Source organism: Aethalodelphis obliquidens, unplaced genomic scaffold (genome assembly GCF_003676395.1).
Source record: "Aethalodelphis obliquidens isolate GAN/ISIS:26980383/991018 unplaced genomic scaffold, ASM367639v1 scaffold24, whole genome shotgun sequence".
Lineage (NCBI taxonomy): Eukaryota > Metazoa > Chordata > Mammalia > Artiodactyla > Delphinidae > Aethalodelphis > Aethalodelphis obliquidens.
In genome coordinates this window covers 18,679,895-18,700,888 of record NW_020837968.1, presented here as the reverse complement: position 1 = coordinate 18,700,888, position 20,994 = coordinate 18,679,895, and the positions used below count along the sequence as shown (strand labels likewise).

Below are 20,994 nucleotides of genomic sequence, written 5' to 3'. Positions count from 1 at the left end.
GAACTCAGCTATGAAGCTATACTGCAAATAATTATTTCCTTTAAAAAAATACATTTTCTCGTTGACTAGAACTTTCCAAAGAATGTTTAGTGATAATGGTGAAAAAAGTACTCATAATGACTTTAAGAGAATGCCTCTTAACCTATGGTTTCACCACTAGTTATGTACTTACTGATTCAACTGACTTTGTCGTGATAAGGGTGTTACCTAAATTCTATTTCACTTAGACATCTATGCTTAATGGCATAAGAATGATAACTATTCAGCAGGGTTTTAATAGAAAATGCGTACTACTTAGAAAGATAGGAAGTTGGAGGCATTTTTCTCTACAACTTTGCAAGAAACAATATGTATGCTGACTTGATTTACCGGAATTTAAAATTCTAGCCCAGCATTTATTGAATATTATGTGCCAAGCCTCACGTTTTCACTTAATCTTCAAAACAATAAATCAGTTACTATATTTTAAGGTTATACAAGCTTAATGTTAAAATCTGAAGGACAGCAAGACATTCATTCTAGCATGAATGCAACTGATTTTTATTTAGGTTTACTATGTACCAGCACTGGGGCTACAATGGAGGAGACAATGAACCCCTGTTTTGTAGCACATTCTAGTAGGGATAGAGTCAGGAAAAATGTAATGTAATTTCAGATTTTGATAAATAAGGAAATAAAGCCAAGGGATGTGACAAAGGGTATGTGGGCAGAGGGTTTGGCTACAGCTTAATAAGCAAGTGGTGGGAAGAGAAGATTGACAGGGCCAGATCACGCAGGGCCTGCCTCATGAGCCTGTTTAGATGTTACTCTGTGAGCAATGGGAAGTCACTAGATATTTTTAAGTGCGGAAATGATCTGAAATGATTTATGTTTTAGAAACATTCTCTGGGGGCTGTGTGAAGAGGCCGGAGGGAATGAGTGGATGAATGCAGACTGATTTAAGTTATGGCAATAGTCCATAACTTAGCTGCTGATAGCAGCTCGGACTAGGATGGTAGAAGGAGTAAGTAAGTGCAAAGTTTTGGATGCACTTTCGGAGAAAGTCAACAGGATTTAATGGAGGTGAGGAAGAGGGAGGAATCAAGGGGGTAGCTCAAGACTGAGCAGGTGGTGAGCAGCATGTTTTCAAATGAAGAGTTTTCTTGTAATTTCTATAATCTGTCCCTCTCATTCCCAATTTTGTCTCCTCTGGCCCCCATTTGTTTCTACTGTCAAGACTTTCCTTAACTTCTAGTGCCCCCGACAAACTAACTGCTCTTATTTGTATGTCTCACACTTAGAGCATGGGAATTAGAGAGCAAGGCCTTGGATTTAGTCTACCGGGAAACAAATTCCATCCCCTCTATTTACGGTGCGATCTTGGGCAAGTTTCACCTGTAGAATAGGGTATATAATAGCACCCACCTTACAGAGTTGAGAATTTACATTGGAGCAGCTTTATACCTTTACATACTCAGCACCTAGCAGATCCTCGATATATTCAAATGTGCAAAGTTGACTTCCTCTCAGATTCTAGGCTGTCAAGGTGAGAAGGGCAAGAGCTTGGACATTGGTCAAGCACTAACCCACCTGGCGGTATTTAGCCAAGAATTCCTCCCCTCGTTTGCCTAAGAGAATGACATTTCCAAATTCCTTCCTAGAAGTTCTTCCAGCATTCCCTGATTTCCCTAAAACCTTATCTAAAGTTTTTTATCTTACCACATGAGTTCATAGGGTTTTTCATCTGTAAATTTGTCTTAGACTTTAGGAATATTTTCTGGAAACTTTTACGTATTAATCAGCTATTTTCATAGGATACTTCATATTCAAAAGCTGGTTACCACCTTGTTACAGATGTTAAAAACTGAACTTAATAACGAGTGGTGAGTTTAGCTACGGTCCCCACATATCACTTTGGGCCCAACTCTAATTCACTATAGATTTTTCCTAGGTAAATTCTCAGGTAGCCAACTCCAAAGCATAGCAGGTAAGAGGATTTTCAGCCCAGGAGGTTAATAAGCATCAATGGGAGTGGCAGATCACACTCATATCTAAGTCAAAGAATAACCCTGACCTCAAAATTATGAATATTGTTTAGACCCTAGTCAAATAAGAATAATCCTCCCAAATTTCATTGCCTCTTTAGTTAAGTAGGAAAGAGTTACCTACCTTATAGGAACAAGAGAATACATGTCAAGTATTAACAGACCATGGTATACTGAGACAAGCTCAGTACATTGACCAGACATCTGTGTACCTGCTTTGAGTGCCAAGTTCATCTATTTTGTATCAAACATACTTCAATTGGCTCTTGGTAGCTTATACTGCAGTGAACATATGCTCCTGCCAATACTCCAAGTAATACTAGTGCCTGCCTGTAGAAGCCTATACAAACGATCACACTAAAACTAGGATACCACATCAACAAATTAGAAACAGGCTCTCAAAAAATCTTATATTTCTCAGTGATTTTATAATGACCTAAAATCTAAAAATGAAGTTACTGCTAAAAAGGAGCTTAACATCAATGTTTATAAGCCCAATGTTATATCGTATTGACATGAATCTGTTCTTAGCCCATTGATTAATACATCTCAGTTCACTTCCAGAGCAGCTTCACTCGTATGCTACAACTAATGTCAGAGTTCCCTGTGCTATACTGTAGGTTCTAATTAGTTATCTATTTTATACAGAGTATCAATAGTGTATATATGTCAATCCCAATCTCCCAGTTCATCCCACCCCCCTTCCCCCTTGGTATCCATACATTTGTTCTCTACATCTGTCTCTATTTCTGCTTTGTAAATAAGATCGTCTATAGCAATTTTTTCAGATTCCACATATATGCGTTAGTATACAATATTTGTTTTTCTCTTTCTGACTTACTTCACTTTGTATGACAGCCTCTAGGTCCATCCACGTCTCTACAAACGACCCAATTTCGTTCCTTTTTATGGCTAATATTCCATTGAATATATGTGCCACATCTGCTTTATCCATTCCTCTGTTGGTGGACATTTAGGTTGTTTCCATGTCCTGGCTGTTGTAAACGGTGCAAGGAACACTGGGGGAGCATGTGTCTGTTTTTGTTTTGAATTTTTTTTTTTAATTAATAAATTTTCAGCTGCGTTGGGTCTTTGTTGCTGCGCATGGGCTTTTCTCTAGTTGCAGCAAGCAGGGACTACTCTTTGTTGTGGTGCGTGGGCTTCTCATTGCAGCAGCTTCTCTTGTGGAGCACGGGCTCTAGGCACACAGGCTCTAGAGCGCAGGCTTAGTAGTTGTGGCACACGGGCTTTGTTGCTCCGCGGCATGTGGGATCTTCCCCAACCAGGGTTCGAACCAATGTCCCAGTCAGGTGGATTCTTAGCCACTGCGCCACCAGGGAAGCCCCCTTGTTTTGAACTTTTTTACACAGCAAGTTCTTGTTAGTTATCTGGTTTATACCTATTAGTGTATATATGTCAATCCCAATCTCCCATTCATCACACCACCACCCCCTCCCCGCCTGCTTTCCCCCCTTGGTGTCCATACTTGTTCTCTACATCTGTGTCTCTATTTCTACCTTGCAAACCAGTTCATCTGTACCATTTTTCTAGATTCCACATATATGTTAACATACGGTTTTCCTCTTTCTGACTTACTCTGTATGACAGTCTCTAGGTCCATCCATGTCTCTACAAATGATCCAATTTTGTTCCTTTTTGTGGCTGAGTAATATTCTGTTGTGCGTATGTACATCTTCTTTATCCATTCGTCTGTCCATGGGCATTTAGGTTGTTTCCATGATCCGGCTATTGTAAACAGTGCTGCAATGAACATTGTGGTACATGACTCTTTTTGAATTACGGTTTTCTCAGGGTATGTGTCCAGTAGTGGGATTGCTGGGCCATATGGTAATTCTACTTTTAGTTTTTTTAAGGCACCTCCACAGTGTTCTCCATAGTGGCTGTATCAATTTACATTCCCACCAACAGTGCAAGAGGGTTCCCTTTTCTCCACACCCTCTCCAGCACTTATTGTTTGTAGACAATTTTTTAATGATGGCCATTCTGACTGGTGTGATACCTCATCGTAGTTTTGATTTGCATTTCTCTAATAAGAAATGTTGTAAGTCTTAAAAGGTTCACCATCCTCATTTCACATTAATCACCCCAATGCTAAATAAAACACAGTGCTAAGAATGAACTATAGGTGCTTGATTAATAACTTCAGGGTTAATATACAATATCTTAAAATAGCCAGCTCTCTGATGCACTAATTTTTGAACTGAAGACTGTTACATTTGCAGTTAAATTACCATTAAATATTCAAAGTTTAATAACAGATTATGTTTATATATGTACTTTCACTACTTACACAGATTTAACTATTTTCATGTGATTCTGCTGGGCAGCTAGGTTTGGGAACTGCTGGTTAAAAGTACACATATCCGTAGTCAAACTCTGGTTTTGGAAAATAGAAATACCATCTTCAAATTTTTAAAAATTTGAGGAAGGCCAGTAGCTCCAGTTTCCTTCCCATACAAAGCTTATACTTTCCTCCTCTCTCAACAGTTTCAGATAAAAAGTGACAAAACACTTGATACTAAAATTATTCTGAATATGGAAATTTCAAGTAAGTTAACTGTACAGATAAGGTTGATAGTAAAGACCAAAAGCAGGTATAGTTTAATGTATTTTAATAGCAAACTTACAGGAACAGCACAGAAGACAGACAACATTAAAAACATGTACTTGCATATAGGACAACTCAGTTAGAAAAGTATAGTGAATGGATGGAATCTACTGTATGATAAAAATGCTACAAACACCATTTAGTTGCAGTCAATAAGAAATTTACTTGTTTTAAAAAAATCCAAATGCTGGCATTGTCCAGAAAAATTTAACAGGTTTATTTATAATTGTTATAAAGTTGAACTGCTGAAACTTGTTCACTGAAACATTTTGACTTGCATTAATGCTTTATGTCCCCGCATTTATATTAAAAATTCACACACAAATGAAAATGGAAAAACTGCCAATACCTGATTTCTGTCCCCCATTTTTCCACCTGCAATCATATACTTAGGTACCTTTTGACCCCACGGGGAAAAAAAAAAAATCTAACATTCAGAACTACCAATAACAGGAAGAGATTTTTTTTTTTTTTTTTTTTTTTTTAAAGAATGAAATGTTTCCCATCATAGTGGATTCTTAAGCACGTTCTCCACGTATGCGGCGTGCTAGCTGGATGTCTTTTGGCATAATCGTTACACGTTTGGCATGGATAGCACACAGGTTGGTGTCTTCAAAAAGGCCAACCAGATAGGCCTCACTTGCCTCCTACAACAGGAATAAAGAAAAAAATATTATCAATAGTTAAGTTACATCTGTATCAGTTAAAAAGATGAGGTTTTTGAGCCCTTTAAAAACCTACTTCAGAAGATGTTGACTATTTTACCAAATGCTTACATTTTAATATCTGTGCGACGAGGCTGAAAGGCAGCTTATGAAAGTGAAAACTCAAGTCTTTATCAAATAATACAAGTCAAATAATTTCACTACTAAAAAAGTTTAATTTTAATGTTATATGTGATTTTTAGTAAACTGAAATGTGTCTTGAGTAAAGCAAAAAATCCAACTTAAATTCTAACATTCATTCTCATCCTAAGATAAATGGAATCATGTATCTAATCCAAAGTAATATACTCTCCTACCCTGCTGTGTCCTCCTTTTTCTGAATCTTACTCACACTTCATTATATCTGTTTGACCACTGGTTTCCATCATATGGTCCTCATCTACCTTTCCTTTAACACCTCAGTTTTACCACTAGAGTGCTATTGGGTCCCAGAACACACCAGATTTGTGTCTTACTTATATACATTGACCTACTTTGCTGAGATATGCCCCCATGCCCCCCACTAACTGTACCTTCCTCTATGCACCCCTATCTGTAATGGCATTTTTGCTACCTCCCAGCATTAACATTGATCCCCCTGGTTTTTCTCATGATATTCTTAAGACTTTTCTGAAGGCATCTTCTTATCCCTACTTTCACTCAAAAACTGGTAGCTACATGAATCATTCACCAACACTTGGCATGTAAAGAGGAAAAAACGGGAGCTTCTACTTATAATTAACTCTTAAATTGTTAGCACATCTTACAGCTGTCTGAAAAGCTGAAGAATCCTTTCGTCTAGGTTAAAACATCTGCTTACTCATTTTGAAATGAACCTACTGTTTTACCAGTCATCAGTCCAACTGTTTCAGCAGATTAGGAACACACTAAATGAAAGACGATATTTGGCTTCTCTATAAGCAAGTTATTTCTCTGTTCGAGATATATTTAGGGGAAAAAAACAGATTTTTGTAATTGCTATTTTTGTCCTAATTAAAAAAATTATATCCATTTTGGAAACTCTGGGTAATAAAACTAAAAGGGAAATACACAGAATACTTGAGCAATTCAAGCCCCACAATACTACATAACACACAAGATACAGAGATGGGAAGAACCAGTTTTGCTTTTTACAAACATTTTGACTTTGCCAATAAAACTTGAGATTCTGCTTTTAAAAGAACTAACACAGCAACAATTAATTCAAATGGTTTACGTTATTCCATCTTATGAAAAAAATTATTTCCTACATTTATATCTTCATTCTTTTTAGCCTAATCTCTCTTCTATAAAAATCTGTTTCACCTAAAGTTTACTATCCCTACATGTCTTTCTGCAGCATTTGTTATCAAGAGCTAAGTCTTATTTACCTCCCCTTTATGGACTACCTAAGATTACTCCATGAAGGAGAAAGCAAACACTCCTCCTGCCCCTGGTTCCCAGGTGCAGGTAACTTTGAACTCCTAATGCCTTGGCAATCATAATGGCCTTGTACACTAGCCATCTTTTAATGCCCTTAAATTACTTAACAGAGACCTCTAACCCTAACTGAAATTTGCATCTTTTCCTTTTTTTTCTTGGCCAGGATATGTGGCTGCAGGACAGTTCCCTGACCAAGGATTGAATGCAGCTCCTCAGCTGTGAAAGCGCGGAGTCCTAACCGCTGGACCACAAGGGAATTCCCGAAATTTGCATCTTTTCTATGCAATTAGTTCCGTGTATCTTACCTATTCCAAAGAATATATTAAAAGCAAAAGTCCTTAATGTTTGGGGATTAATTCTTGGGATACTCTAGAAATAGGTAAAAAATTTAGGAAACACAGCATACTGTAGCCTGCCTACTCTTACGGGTTCGCACCACACATCAGATACTAGGACTGAAGTTCCTCAAGAAAGAAATTAGTTTCTTTTTTGTTTCACCCAGCGTATCTCAGGATTATGCAAATCTAGAAGGCTTCTGCAAAACACAGCACTATGAGCTGCTATATGGACAAGCCAACAGGTCCTGCAATTCTGAGACCATTTAAGAGTGGAATAATGATCTACTGGCTCCCCTAGTACGACTCAAATGTGGCATGTAGCAGCTGGGCCTCTCACTGCCATCTTACAACCTGGCTATAGGTTTTATAGAGTTGTGTCTGGTCAGCTCTGGGAGAAGAGTCAATACTCATAGGGAATTTAACCATGACTCATATATTTCTAATTCTATTGCTAGTGTCTCAAAGTCTCCTAAACATTAAGGCTATGATGGGAATTAAAGACTGACACATTAATTTATAGCCCAGTGAACGTAATTTTGATAACAGCAAAAGAAAAAGTATCTTATAACTGGAAGAAAATGTTAATTTACAACATTTTGAGTATATTCAATATCTGACTCTTCCACCACTTCAAACCACCAATGTCCATTTTTAACATACCTCAGTTCAAACTCTCAGATATTAGGGGCAAAGGCTAAATTTCAAGTTAGCGAATTCTTGATTATCTATGGCAAACCTAGACTAAATTCTCTCCCATCCTCATTGGACTACCTCCCCTCCTCATTTAGTTGTATTAGAAAAGTTGTAAACTGTGTAATTCTAAAGGCAAAAATAGTGACTTTTGGAATTCTATTTCAACTGCTCTCTTCTATTGCCCTATTTCCATTAGCAAATTCTCCATCTCTGTATCTTTAAGAGAACTGATGTATAAAAAAAGCAACACAAACAAAATAAACTTCTAACAAAGATTACTCTTCCAATAAAGAGCTACCTAATGCAAGAGTACTACAGGCAGCAGAATTGAACATTTTGCTCCAAACCAATACAACCACATTTACTGACAAATATAAAACACACACCTTAATAACAGCAATGTGGAAGTTTAGACATGAATTTTAAAAAACAATAGTCTTTTACTCAGACTGTTTAGTAATCAATTTACAAAGCTCTATCAGACACTTAAGCTCAACAATGTTGGACTTTCAAGTATAGTGTGTTCTTCAAGCATAGCCCTGCTAACTCTAACTACAAAACAAAATTGGCAGCTTTAGATCAATGCTTGAGAATATCAATAATATTTCTATATTTAAAATTAGTGGGGAAAATGTGATTAGCAATTATAGTAATAAACAAAATGGGATCTAAAGATAGTCAATGATTAAAACAGAAAATAAGGGTTTTAAATAACAGCACTGGAAGATTTTAGTAGTTTGAAATTTCAGTAATTTCAATTCATTGAGAATTTAATGGATGCCTACTCCTGGAATTTACCAATCAAATGAAGTTCAGACTAACCATAGAAACAGCTCAACCAATTACACTTCAGGGTAGAATCCACCTATCAAATCTTCCTCACACATAAAGGAAAAGCTTGGCAACAGCAGCCTTGCAAAATCCTCCAATGCAGTGTATGTAGATTCTGGACCCTCCCCCAAAAGAGATTCCGATTCAGGTTTGTGGAGGTGCCTAGCAATCTGCAATTTTAATCACCTCTAACCCCACGCTCTGAAGGAGGTGGCAGTCTTACCATACTCTGAGTTACAACGAACGCCAAACTCGTTAACATTATAGGTTACTTAAGTGACTGATGTTAATTATACCCACATACCTAATCAAATATCTTACTTGTGGGCATTTCAAATTTTAATCTTGGCACAAACCACCAGTATTTCAAATAGATAACCACAGCTAAAACAGTACTTCTCAAAGTTCTGACACACTGGAGCTAAGAATAAATTCACTATGTTTCCCACTTAAGTGGAAATCCATACATAATCCCCTTTAGCAAACTACAAGTCTTCCAATTTCTTTTTACAAGCCTAGTATCTTTTTCTCCTTATCGTCAACCTAATCCTAACTACCACTCATGCTTCTTTTACCTCAATGCACAGTTCTTTTATGCTGCCTGTTCCCATCCCAGATATTATGTTCTCTCCACTTGCAACTGCCTCTTCAGGCCCAGGAAGCCATTTATTCTAACATTCTTTTTATATCAGTCACTGTTTGAAACTAATTACCAATAACCTTTAGCCCCATGACTTCCTGATGTCCTGCAGCAACTGTAAGCCAAACCAGAAGGTTCTTTTTCCCTTTAAACACTGCAACGTCTAAAATTTTAAAATCCTATGTCTGCTTGTATGACCTTGAGCAACTTAACCTTTCTGACATCTTAACAGTGAAATAGATAAGACCTACCTCATCCACTCGTGATGATTAAATTTAACAAGCATATACAAAGATTTAGAATTGTTCTTGGTACAAAGCAGGAACGGCCAACTCTTAGAGCCTTTCCCACCCGCCATTTTACCTGCAAAGCACCAATAGCTGCACTCTGGAAGCGCAGATCTGTTTTGAAGTCCTGAGCAATTTCCCGCACCAGACGCTGGAAGGGAAGTTTGCGAATCAGAAGTTCAGTGGACTTCTGATAACGTCTAATTTCACGGAGTGCCACGGTACCAGGCCTTTAAAACAAAACACAATAAAGACACGGTTACCAAATACATAAAAAACATAAAAGAGTGGTCATCAGCTTTAAAAAGACGCAGTCACTTTTCACAAAATAAATCACCCAACTATTCTTCAGCTTCTGTATCAAATTTCACTTATTAAATTATGACCCGAATATTCAAGTCTGTTAAGAGTAACACAACAATCCTTTAAAGCAAAAAGCATGATATTAAAGTAGATTCCTGGCAGGGGGATTTAATCAAAGTCCCCTTATTTTCTTCCTCTTTAACATGTATATAACTAACTTGTTATAATTACAACTTGGGAAAGTACTAGATCACAAATAAAGAGGTCAAAATTGTTCAGACTCCTCTCAATTTGGCAGCACTCTCCTTCTTCCCACTGGCACCCCCAATTCTTCTAAAAGACCTACCAGCACAACCCAATGAGCTTCCTTTAAAAAATACACTTATGGCATTTAAGTTTGATTTCCCAGAATACCTTTGAACACTGCACATCCCTCATGAATGATTAAATGTGAATACTCTTTTATGGTGTATCTTCTATATGGAAGTTTTCTTTCTTTCTTTCTTTTTAAAACTAATTTTAAGCAAGAAATTTACCTCAATTCTGACTTATTTCTTCCACTTTTATTTTAGGCTAACTAAAATCATTTGCAGAAGGCACCTAAATACAGACAACTTCTGCCCTCTAATGGCAGATGCCCTTAACAACACTGCTCAGGGTAGTTCAAAACTGTGCTAACAGAAGGAAATAAACCAATTCAAGTAAATGAAGGACTTACCTAAAACAAAATGACCCCCAATCTTGATTAAATTACTTTACCAAGAGAAAGAGTATCCTCAAAAATGTATTTAAAAATGTATTTACTATTTAAAAAATATACAATACACCTAACAGCTAAATAAAATGTTACCCTATCCCATTAACGTTATTAGTGATACAACCTCTCCTCTGGGCTATGGGCAAGATCATGGCTTCAAAATTAAACATGTTCCCAATAAAACCTAACACTAAATTATATATATATATATTTTAAAGTATTAGTAAATATTCAAAAGGAAAAATTATTAGTTTCTCTAAAGCAAAAAGTATAATTATACATCTTTTTACTAAATTATATAGATACTGCTTCGGGAGATAGGCTTTGTCCCATTTTTTCCCTCCTCTTGTTTTAATACCTGTAACGATGAGGTTTCTTCACCCCTCCAGTAGAGGGCGCACTCTTGCGAGCGGCTTTCGTAGCCAGTTGCTTCCTCGGTGCTTTACCACCGGTGGATTTGCGGGCAGTCTGCTTTGTACGAGCCATGGTATAAAGACCTCCTTACTTACCTACCAGCATCAAAACACAAAAATCACCATATGCAACTAACAAACATACAAGTTTTCCTGCCATTACCACCGCTCCCCCCCAAAAAAATCTGGAAATTATGATCAGTATAAAAAAATAATGTCTGTAATGTTACATAATTTTAAAGTGTGCAGATTACGTCTACCACCCAAATATGACTTCCTGAAACAAACTGTAGTACTAGAAAATTGTTAGCGTTAACACCAATCATCTCTCAAAAATGCCAAATCTGAGCGATAAACGGCAAAACAAAAAGACCCCTGACAGCCTTCACTTCAGTTTCTTTAATTAAAGTAGAAATTAGAAACGTCTGTAAATATTCGATCCACTAACAAGTCAAAAGAACGAAGCCACAAACCACAGAAAGGTCGAGTCAAATTACAGCAAAAAAGGTTTTGGTCACCCCCGCCCGCCGTCCCCCCACTTTACGTCTGGCAGTTGATAGACTGCTGTAAATATCTGAAAACATTCCTGCTTCTGCATCTCTACAGTTCTGTTGACAAAAAGGCGTCTCAAAAAACAAGAGAGGAACAACAGCTACCACCAGCGAGCATTCTACAAAGCACCGTCCTGGCGTCCAGTCCTCAGAAGCTTCGCAGTGAAATTAAAAAAAAAAAGTGCCCCGCACCCAGGCTTTAATTAACGCACGGGACCGGCCGACCAGTCCACCCCAAGCACCACATAAACTTTTGGTTTCGCCTCCTCCGGCCCCTCGGCACAGGGTCCCCCAGCCTGCCCGCCTCGCTCCCAGCGTCTCGCGCAGGCACAAACTCGGCTCCCAGACCAGAACAAAATGGAAACAATCGCAAAACGTATCCGATTCCCTACCAGAGAGACAAAACACCAAATCGCTCGAAAATAGCCCGATCCCCTGCCACGTGCCGCCCTCCAAAATGCAAAAGTTTTTTTTGTGCATTTCAAATGCATCAAGTTTCCGCTTCTCTAAAAAAGGAGAAAAAAATTTTTCTCTTTAAAAAATTTTCCTCCTTTTTCAAATGGGGAAGAGAGAAACGGGGGAAAAAATATGGTCGGTGACCAGAGAAGAGAGACAAGATGGTGAAGCTTAGCAACAACTGTGGGGAGGCAGCAAAAAGCGAGTTACCCCAGGGTGGGAAGCAGCGGCGATTTCCACCCTTTTCCCGCTCGAAAACTGGGGTCCGGGGTCCGGGGGCGGTAGTTAAGAGGCCCGCGCGGGTCGTGGTGAAGGTCTGGGGTCCCGGGAAGGGGCGGCGGGCGGGATTTCACCGAAGAAAGAGGAGCCAGGGGCGCGGGGAGGGAGAGCAGGCTCGGCGACGCGGCGGTTGCTGCTGTTGGGCTGAGGCGGCGAGAGACTGGGGAGCCGCCGGAGCCGCCGTCGCCTGAGGGGTGAGGGAAACTCGCTCCTCACCTCCATTTCTGGGCCAAAAAGTTTGTGGGCCAAGCCGGAGGGACCCTGGGTCCCCTCACCGCACCGCCGGGGCCCGGCCCGGGGTTGACGGCAAGCGGGGCTCGGTTCCGGGGAAGCGGGCAGACGGGGAAACTTACCCCCCTTCTCCTTCGGCTGGAGCTCAGCGAGCTAGAGGCGGCGCTGGCGTCGGAGAGCGACAGCGGCGCGGCGGCGGCAGCGAACACAATTGAAAGATGGCTGACACCGAGGCTATCCCCCAACACACGCCGCCCCGCCCCCGCGCCGCGCGCCAACCAATCACACACAATGGAGGGAAGGCTCGGCCCCGCCCCCGCCCCGCGCTCGCGCCCCGCCTCCGCCCCTCCCCCCGCGCGCCCGTTCGCTGGCGCGCGCTCGCCCCTCCCCCGCGCGCCGCCCGCTCCCTCCTCCCGGCCGCCTCGCGCAGTGTGTGTACAAACACAAAAGACACGCCGAAGGGCCGCCGGCTCCGGCCGAGACGGCCGCCCGCCCGCCCCCGTTTTAACTCCGGCTCTCCGGCCCCGCACTCCCACCCTGCTCCGTGCGCACACGTCTTGGCACTCGGGAAGCCCGGGTTTGGGGCGCCGAGGGGGAAGTGAGGGGGGAGGGGCGGGCGGGAGGAGGCGCGGTCGGTGAACACCCGGCCTGCGGGCGTCTCAGGCCGCGGCGGGGAGGGCGAGGGAGGGGGCGCCCCGCTCCGGCGCGGGCCCAGGCGCGCGTCCCCGAGGCGCCCCGGGGGCGGGGAGAAGGGCACCGCCGGTCGGGTCGGTGCACCCCAGTTGAAAACACTACCCAACCGGAAGCAAATAGCAGCCTAGCGTCCCGCGTCCACTTTCGGATGGGGCTGCTCTAGCCGCTGGCAGGGCTGCCGGACTGCAGTCTTCACGCTCTCTCTCCGGGCCAGGTGCGGTCGGCCCGCCCGTAGACAACTTTAGTCGCTCAACACACCGGCCCGGGCCGTGGCGGGCCCCGCGGTGCGGGCTGTAGGCAGTCCGCAAGGGCTCTGCCACCTAGGACGCCCGGCCCCGCGCAGGTGGCATCTCCAGGGCCGAGGGGCCGGGGCTCGCCTTCTTCCTGGGCCGGGATGCCTGATGCAAGATGGCTGTATTTTGTAAGCCTCTAAAACAATGTGTGGAATACACAGCTAACTGCACCAGAGCCTGACTACCAGTCCTGGCAGCTTGTCCTACTAGCAAGTTCGGCCTTTTAACCTTTTCAGTATTCGGTAGAATTGCCAAATACTGGATAGTCAAGTGTTGTCAGCAGCTTCTGCATAGTTTAGATGCGGCGGAAAACGGCAGAAATAAGGAAAACGTGGTTTGGGGATTATCACATTTATCCATTTTCCAATTCTCAGTAGCATAGGAAACAGACTTCAGGTTCAAGTCATCCACGTTGTCAGCTCATTGGCCTTAGACTATCTGTACCTCCCTAGATGGTTTTGACAGCACTCGCAACTATGTGTGAGGGTTTTCAATAGAAGTGTCATGAAGACATCCCATAGGATAGTGAAGGAGATAAATTTCATAGATGGAGGGCATAACTACTACTGGTAGTCTGAAGATCTTATAAAGCATCTTAGTCATAAACATTATCCTGAAACGGATATATGGAAATCAGATATGAAAGGTTATCCTGAAACGGATATATGGAAATCAGATATGAGAGAGGGAGTAGATTTGTCCAAGGACACTTGAGTGATGAAGAGACCCAGGAGAAACCAAAAAAAATCCAGGCCTCCTGTTTCATTATTATTTAATGAATGTTAAGTGTGTGTGGTTGCTCTGCAGAATACATGCAATCTGCAAGCCTCTCCTAAAAGCACGTATGCAAAAGAGCTTAGGCTGAGCTGCCAGCGAAGACTTTCTATAATTCGGGCCAAGAAGAGGTTTCTTTGCTTGTTTTTTGTTTTGTTTTGAGGAAACCAAAATATTTGTTGGGTTTTTTTCCAGGATTTTTCCAGGAAGGCTGTTGTACATCAATTAAACTCATCATATCTTCAAGAAATGTTAAATGACACTGGTAACGTTTTCTTTATATGCTAGATTTTTCCATAGCTTCTATTTTTTGTCTTCAAAATATTTTTAAGGACAGGAAAGACTGTTTTAGGTGAAATAGTTCTGATCTTGGATTATCTGAACCTACTCAGCTGTCCATATGTAAAATAGAAGTGATATTTATCTGTGTGAAGATAGGCCACAAGTTTTTTCTAGTTGTAGGATCAAGTACGTTTAGCACCTAGGTAGGTGCCTGGTTATCTACCTAGTGGCTTCTGGAAGTTTTCTCACTGAGTGAATATTTATTGGGTGCCAACTGTGCTTGGCATAGTTCTGGGTGCTGGAAGACAGCAGTGAACAAACAACACAAGCCCTCATGGGGCTTATAATCTCTGGAAGCATTGCTTTGCACAGGGAAGTAGCACTTGGAAGAGGGAAGGAAAGACATCCTTTGGAGTCCTAAGATTGGCAAAAACTGTAGCTGAGGGGAGAAGAGCACTTTAGAGTCAGATGATGGGGGAAGGAAAGCTGTCAGGGCAAAAAGGGATTCTAAAGGGGGTACCAGGGTCAGTCCTGAATTGGCTTTACTTCTAGAACTCTTGGGCTAATAATGGCTTCAAAATTTGGAGTTTAAAAAACAATGGAGGGACTTCCCTGGTGGTCCAGTGGTTAAGGCTCCATGCTCCCAATGCAGGGGGCCTGGGTTCGATCCCTGGTCAGGGAACTAGATCCTGCATGCTGCAACTAAAGATCCCGCATGCTGCAACTAAGACCCAGTGCAGCCAAATGAATTTTAAAAGAAAAAAAGAGAGAGGAAAAAAAAAAAAAAAACAGTGGAGAGGAGGGGAGCAAAAGCTTTTAAGTTAAAACATTTTCCCTAGAGTAGAAATCTTATGGTCACTAATTCAGATTTGTTTATGAGTAAAAGTTTAAAAAGTAGAATGGAAAGGACTTTAAAAACACCACTATTGATATCTGTTTAGCTTGTGAATCAGTCCAATGCAAAGATTACTGCCTCAAGGAGCTGTTGCTTCTGGCCACTCAGTTGCATGCACACTTTATCACATCACCCTTCCTCTTTATCACATTGATTTAAATCTGTCATATTTGTTTACTTGCTTGTTATGTCTCTTCCCCAGAGAATGTCAACTCTAGGACAGCAGTGGTCTTATCTCTTTCTTTCCACTGCACTAGCACTGCCACCTCTACTCCACTCCCCCCACCCCTGCCAGTGTGGGGCTGTCCCCATTTGTTGAATATTAGGTGATCTCATCCAGTCCCATGGAATTGTCAAACATACGCAAAAGGAGAGTAGTATGATGAACCTCTAGGTACCCATCAGCTAGCTTCAAAGATGATCTACTCATGCCCAATCTTGTGTTTCATCTACGCCTGTACTCATTCTTCCTACCTCCCCCCACTCAAATGATTTTGAAGCAAATTGCAGGCTTTACATCATTTTACCTGTAGATATTTCAGTATGTATTGTAATCATTGATTAATGATTCATATGCCCATTAAATCTCTTATCGTCTATGATTCTATTTGCCCTTTGTTGAAAACTATGTCCTGAGACTTTGGATCCCAGTGTCCTCTTTCCATAACTGTCCCTCCTTCAGTGTTGCCCAGTAAATGGCATTATGATTTACTTAACTGCTTAAACCGAAAAGTGTAGGCATCCTACTTAAGCCTCCCTTTCTTTCATTCCCATAGTCCTATTGGTCCTACCTATGAAAAGCTTCTCAGAATGACCTACTCCTTTCCTCCTCTCCTCACCTCTCAGCTGGCCCTCAGTTACTTCCTATATGACCTTTCTCTTTCCACTCTTGCACCTCTGTATTCCATTCTCTACAGTGCATGCAGAGATTAGATTTATAGAATGTAAATCAGATTAAGTCATACCCTTGTGTAAATGCATTCAGAGGCCTCCCACTGCTTTTGGTTAAATGCAAGGCCTAGCATCACTTCTGCCCTCTCCAGTGGTATTCTGCTCCAGCCCTGCTACCTTACCTTTCAAGCTCTTCCCTCCTGAGGGTCATTTCACTGTGTTTCGCAGCTTGAATGCTCTCCCCAAGCTTTTCACAGGGCTGGCTCCCTCATCTTCTAAGGCAGCTTTTCCACTTTTCCATGTCTCTTAGAAAAAGATCCTCTTTGTACGGTACACTGAGGAAAAGTGAAGGGGATTTGGAGCGATTCAAATAGAACTTGATTAAAACTTTCGTTATACATTTTTATATTACATAATCACTATGAAAGAAAATAATTACATTTTTTAGATTACATTTTAAAGAAGATAATACATCTCAAACTTGTGTAAAACTCCCAAATAAAACGTTTTCAAAGTTTTTAATGGGAAATGTTGAGCTTACATCCATGAGCATAATTTTTTATATCAGGTTTTATACTTGAAATGGCCACGTGCCATTCCTGATCAAGATTTTAGGATGAAGAGCTCTTCAAATTCTTGATGATCTTACTGAAAAACTTCAAAATAATTGTTTTCAGTCATTCAAAAAAGTGTAACTGTTGAAGTTATATATTTAAAATTCTTGCCTTTCTTTCATTGACAAATGTAAACTTGGAATTTCTTGTGAATGGATTTTGAATCTAATTAAACTTTTTAAAGGTCAAGTATTTTAAAATTATGATACAGCTCAAATTTGCAAAATGCACATGTTGCTAAGCAGTCACCCTGTAGGTGCCTTGGTCACCACCAAAAAGAGTCTAAAATAGTGAGAAGTACCTGGTAGGAGAACAGAAGTTCAAATCTGCACCAGCAGCCCTGTTCAGCCTCCTTGTCCCCAGCCCCGACTGGCTGCATTTTGGGCTACACCAACACTCCCTGGGCACCTGGCATGGTATTCCTATGTCTCCTTGTCCATGATGGGCAGTGTTCCCTGCCGCAGAACTAAAGCAAGCATGAGGGGCTAGAGCACCTTCTGGGCTGTGCTCAGCATATCACATGGAACAGTGGGTCGTGGGCACCACTTATCTGCTCAGCTCTGTGCCAACCATGGGGCACAGGTCAGACCCATGCCTCTCAGGCTGCCCTCCAAGGAGCCTCGGAAGGGGCTGCTTACAGCCAGGATCCCTGGGCCATAGGGCTGAGAGGACCTATCTCCTGGTACCTACGTAGCCCAAAGTGAAGACCACTGGATGACTGTGAGGTCTCAGTTCAATGTCACCCCTCAGAGAGCCACCCTGTCTTCCTTGCCCCCCACCCCTCATGTTATACTCGGTCACATTTCCATGCTTATTTCCATCAGCAGTTCTCACAACCTGATGTTTTGATTCATTTGCTGATTAGTGGTCTCCCCAACTAGACTGTAAACTTGATGAGAGCAAGGACCTTGACATTTTATACACTGTTCTGTCCCTGTCAACTTGCATAGTACCCAGTCCATGCTGGACACTTAATAACTATTTGGTGGATAAATAAACAAAAAGTGACCATAGTTTATAGAGTTTTATAACCAATTTTTAAATGTATTTTGTTTGCAGGATACTCACATCTGAAAAAATGTACCTCTTAGAGTTAATGAGCTGTGATATCTTTCTCTGTATTCTCATCAGTATAAGGAAGGTAAATATTTTTCTCATGGTGAAGTTGTGAGGATGAATGTGCTTTTGACCAGGGCTAACTGTCACTATTAATGTTTTATAAATTTTGAACACTCATTAAATGACTAATGGCATCTATTATCATTATTTTCTGCTCACCAGGCAGCCTTGGGATTGTAGTTGGGCTCCTTATGTAGATTGGAGGTGCCCTCCCCAGTATCCTAGAGATTGTCAACATTTCTTTGTAAATGAATAAATGGGTGTCCCAGTTCTACATCAGTCTTGGTGAAGTGAGTTGGTGTAGGTCTGCCCTGAAGAAGGACGGCCAAGAGGTTAAGTGGTTTCTAAGACCACAAGGCCCAGAGCCAGGCCTTTGAACCATTGTGAATTCATACATATAAATGGCACCTGGTGAAGCTTGTTGGACATTAGACAGCCTTTGAGACACTCCCCAACCCCTTCCTTCAAACTCCAACATTCTAATATAATGATCTTGACACTTGCTAAGTATTAATAAACAGGTGAGAAAATTCTATTTCATAAAAAAGCCTTTAAAAAAAAGAGGATTCTCTCTTTTTAAAAAATCCCCCCTTTTCCAAGAACTGGATTAATTGTCCAAGTTCAAAGAAAAGTAAGGTTCAAGAAGTATACTGCCTTTGGGACCTCCCCAGTGACGCCGTGGTTAAAAATCCGCCTGCCAATGCAGGGGACACAGGTTTGATCCCTGGTCCGGGAAGATCCCACATACCACAGAGCAACTAAGCCCATGCGCCACAACTCCTGAAGCCCACGCACCTAGAGCCCGTGCTCCTCAACAAGAGAAGCCACCGCAATGAGAAGCCTGTGCATCACAATGAAGAGTAGCCCCTGCTCGCTGCAACTAGAGAAAGCCCATGTGCAGCAACAAAGACCCAACGCAGCCAAAAAAAAAAAAAAAAAAAAAAAAGTACTACCTTCTCCTCTGGGAAAAAGAGGAGTTATGCTTCCTTTGACAGACAGAATATTCTACTCTGCAGAGCTTGCCTGTCAGAAGAACAAGGACTTGAATTACCAGGGAGCCCTGAACTGCCTGGTACCATTTTTTAATGGTTCAAGCAGTGGTGTTCCCCTTTTCTAGTATCAAAAAAAGAGTAAATTCTTTCTTCTATAATCCCCTTTCTCACTCCTAGCATTTATAAGAATACCTCAAATACCAGACAAGTTAACTTATCCCTAGTATATTAAGATTTTTTTCTTTTTAATAGACTATTTTTTCCCAATTATATTAAAATTTAAATTATGGAACACATGGGGACTTCCCTGGTGATCCAGTGGCTGAGACTTCACGCTCCCAATGCAGGGGGTTCGGCTTCGATCCCTGGGCAGGGAACAAGATCCCATATGCCGCAACTAAGTGCACACTGCAACTAAAGATCCTGCGTACCACGACTAAAAAGATCCTACACGTGGCAACGAAGATCCCACATGGCACAACTAAGACCCAGCACAGCCAAATAAATAAAGAAATATTTTTTAAAAATTATGGAACATATGTTATCAAACCTTAAGTATGAAGTCTTTACCTGGAAAGGAAAATTTCTAAGTCACCTCAGTCTAAAAATCCATGCACATCCGCTATATTCTTAGATGGCTTGTCCTACCCTAGGCTGGCTTAGGGCTCATATGGCTCCCTGTTGAGACAGTAAGTTTCCCCAACACCACTTCCAACACTGACATCCACCAACAGCAAGACCCATCCTGGACACACTGTCCCCTCATAGAGGGAACTCTTTCTACTCAAGCTCAGCTCGGCTAGGGTTTCCAGATAAAATGGTGCCTGGGACATATTTATACTAAACAATATTTTGTTGTTTTTCTGAAATTCAAATTTAACTGGGCATCCTGTATTTTTATTTCCTAAGTCTAACAGCCCTTACGCATGCTAAGGGGATATTCCTCTCAACTTTCCATGACCCCAGCTCCCATTGCTCAAGCTTCTCTAAGCTTCTTTAGCAACTGAATCTGGCTTCCTTTCATGGGCTGGCAGGGCTGGTGTCTGCCGGCACTCTTGCCACACCCATCTTACCCTTTCTAGAAAGCAAAGTGTTCCATGTAAGATCTCCACACTCGAGGAGTTTCCAGGCCCTCTCAGGTCTCTTCTGGGGCCTTTAGAACCCTCCACCATCATGGCGAAGTGCTGTAATAGCTGAGGTTATTACTCTGTTCTCCCTCCTAAATATTCTGCCGAGAAACTACCCCAGGAAGCAGTCTGGAGTCCTTGTCACATCCTGCCAGTGCTGTGAGGTTTGACAGTGCTATCTGAGTTCAGTTCCTACTTAGTCCTTCCCCCAGCAGAACCTACCCAATGATGACTGACACCCATGGCACAGCCAGGATCAAAGGAGACCAAGTAGGAAGGGAGGGGACTTTGGAGGCAAACAGGACTGAGTTTGAATCCTAGCTCTGCCACTAATCAACGGAGCGTTAACCTTTCTGGGTCTTAGTTTCCTCGTCTGTAAAATGAGCAAAATTACCTTAAAGTGTAATAATAATCCTACCTTGCCAGGTCACTAAGGATCAGAAAGAATAAATACAGAGCACCTGACACAGAGTACGGGCTCCACAAATGACCATCATTGTGTCAAACCTGTCTTCACTGCTTTCAAAAGGTATGATCTACTATGTATCATTGCAATTTAAAGTAGCTGTGTTAATAGTTCCCAAACACGTGGGCAAACTGTAACCTTTTTTGAAGCATGAAGGTGCAGGTTAGCTTGAGAGAATTTGTCATGCTTTGTTTAGCTTCAGTCCCCTGCTAGGTAGCTAGTCAGCGCCCCCCCAGGACATAGTATGGGCCCAGTACTTCTACATAAGGTTTAGGAAGAAGCTTAATTAA

The 20,994-nt window shown here is 41.6% G+C and overlaps 1 protein-coding gene and 1 long non-coding RNA gene across 2 annotated transcripts; one reads left to right on the top strand and one right to left on the bottom strand.

Annotated features, from left to right (window-relative positions):
* Positions 1-4,791: 4,791 nt before the first annotated feature.
* H3-3A (H3.3 histone A) lies at positions 4,792-12,802 on the bottom strand. The gene is made up of 4 exons (XM_027122347.1): positions 12,681-12,802; positions 10,987-11,137; positions 9,645-9,798; positions 4,792-5,300 (listed from the first exon to the last, which is right to left on the bottom strand). Exons 2-4 carry the CDS (start codon positions 11,112-11,114, stop codon positions 5,172-5,174), a joined length of 411 nt encoding a protein of 136 aa, XP_026978148.1. The 5' UTR covers positions 11,115-11,137; positions 12,681-12,802; the 3' UTR covers positions 4,792-5,171.
* Positions 12,803-12,916: 114 nt separating this feature from the next.
* On the top strand, positions 12,917-20,770 carry LOC113628572 (uncharacterized). The gene is made up of 4 exons (XR_003436146.1): positions 12,917-13,102; positions 14,514-14,583; positions 18,060-18,141; positions 20,665-20,770. It is a non-coding gene; the product is annotated as an uncharacterized LOC113628572 (long non-coding RNA).
* Positions 20,771-20,994: the final 224 nt, after the last annotated feature.

Excerpts from the sequence above, each read along its gene's own strand:
- H3-3A (XM_027122347.1), bottom strand. The coding sequence starts at position 11,114 with ATGGCTCGTACAAAGCAGACTGCCCGCAAATCCACCGGTGGTAAAGCA. Across the intron at positions 9,799-10,986 it reads AAGAAACCTCATCGTTACAG|GCCTGGTACCGTGGCACTCC; the intron begins GTATTAAAACAA and ends TTTGTTTTAAAG. Across the intron at positions 5,301-9,644 it reads CAGCTATTGGTGCTTTGCAG|GAGGCAAGTGAGGCCTATCT; the intron begins GTAAAATGGCGG and ends TTCCTGTTGTAG.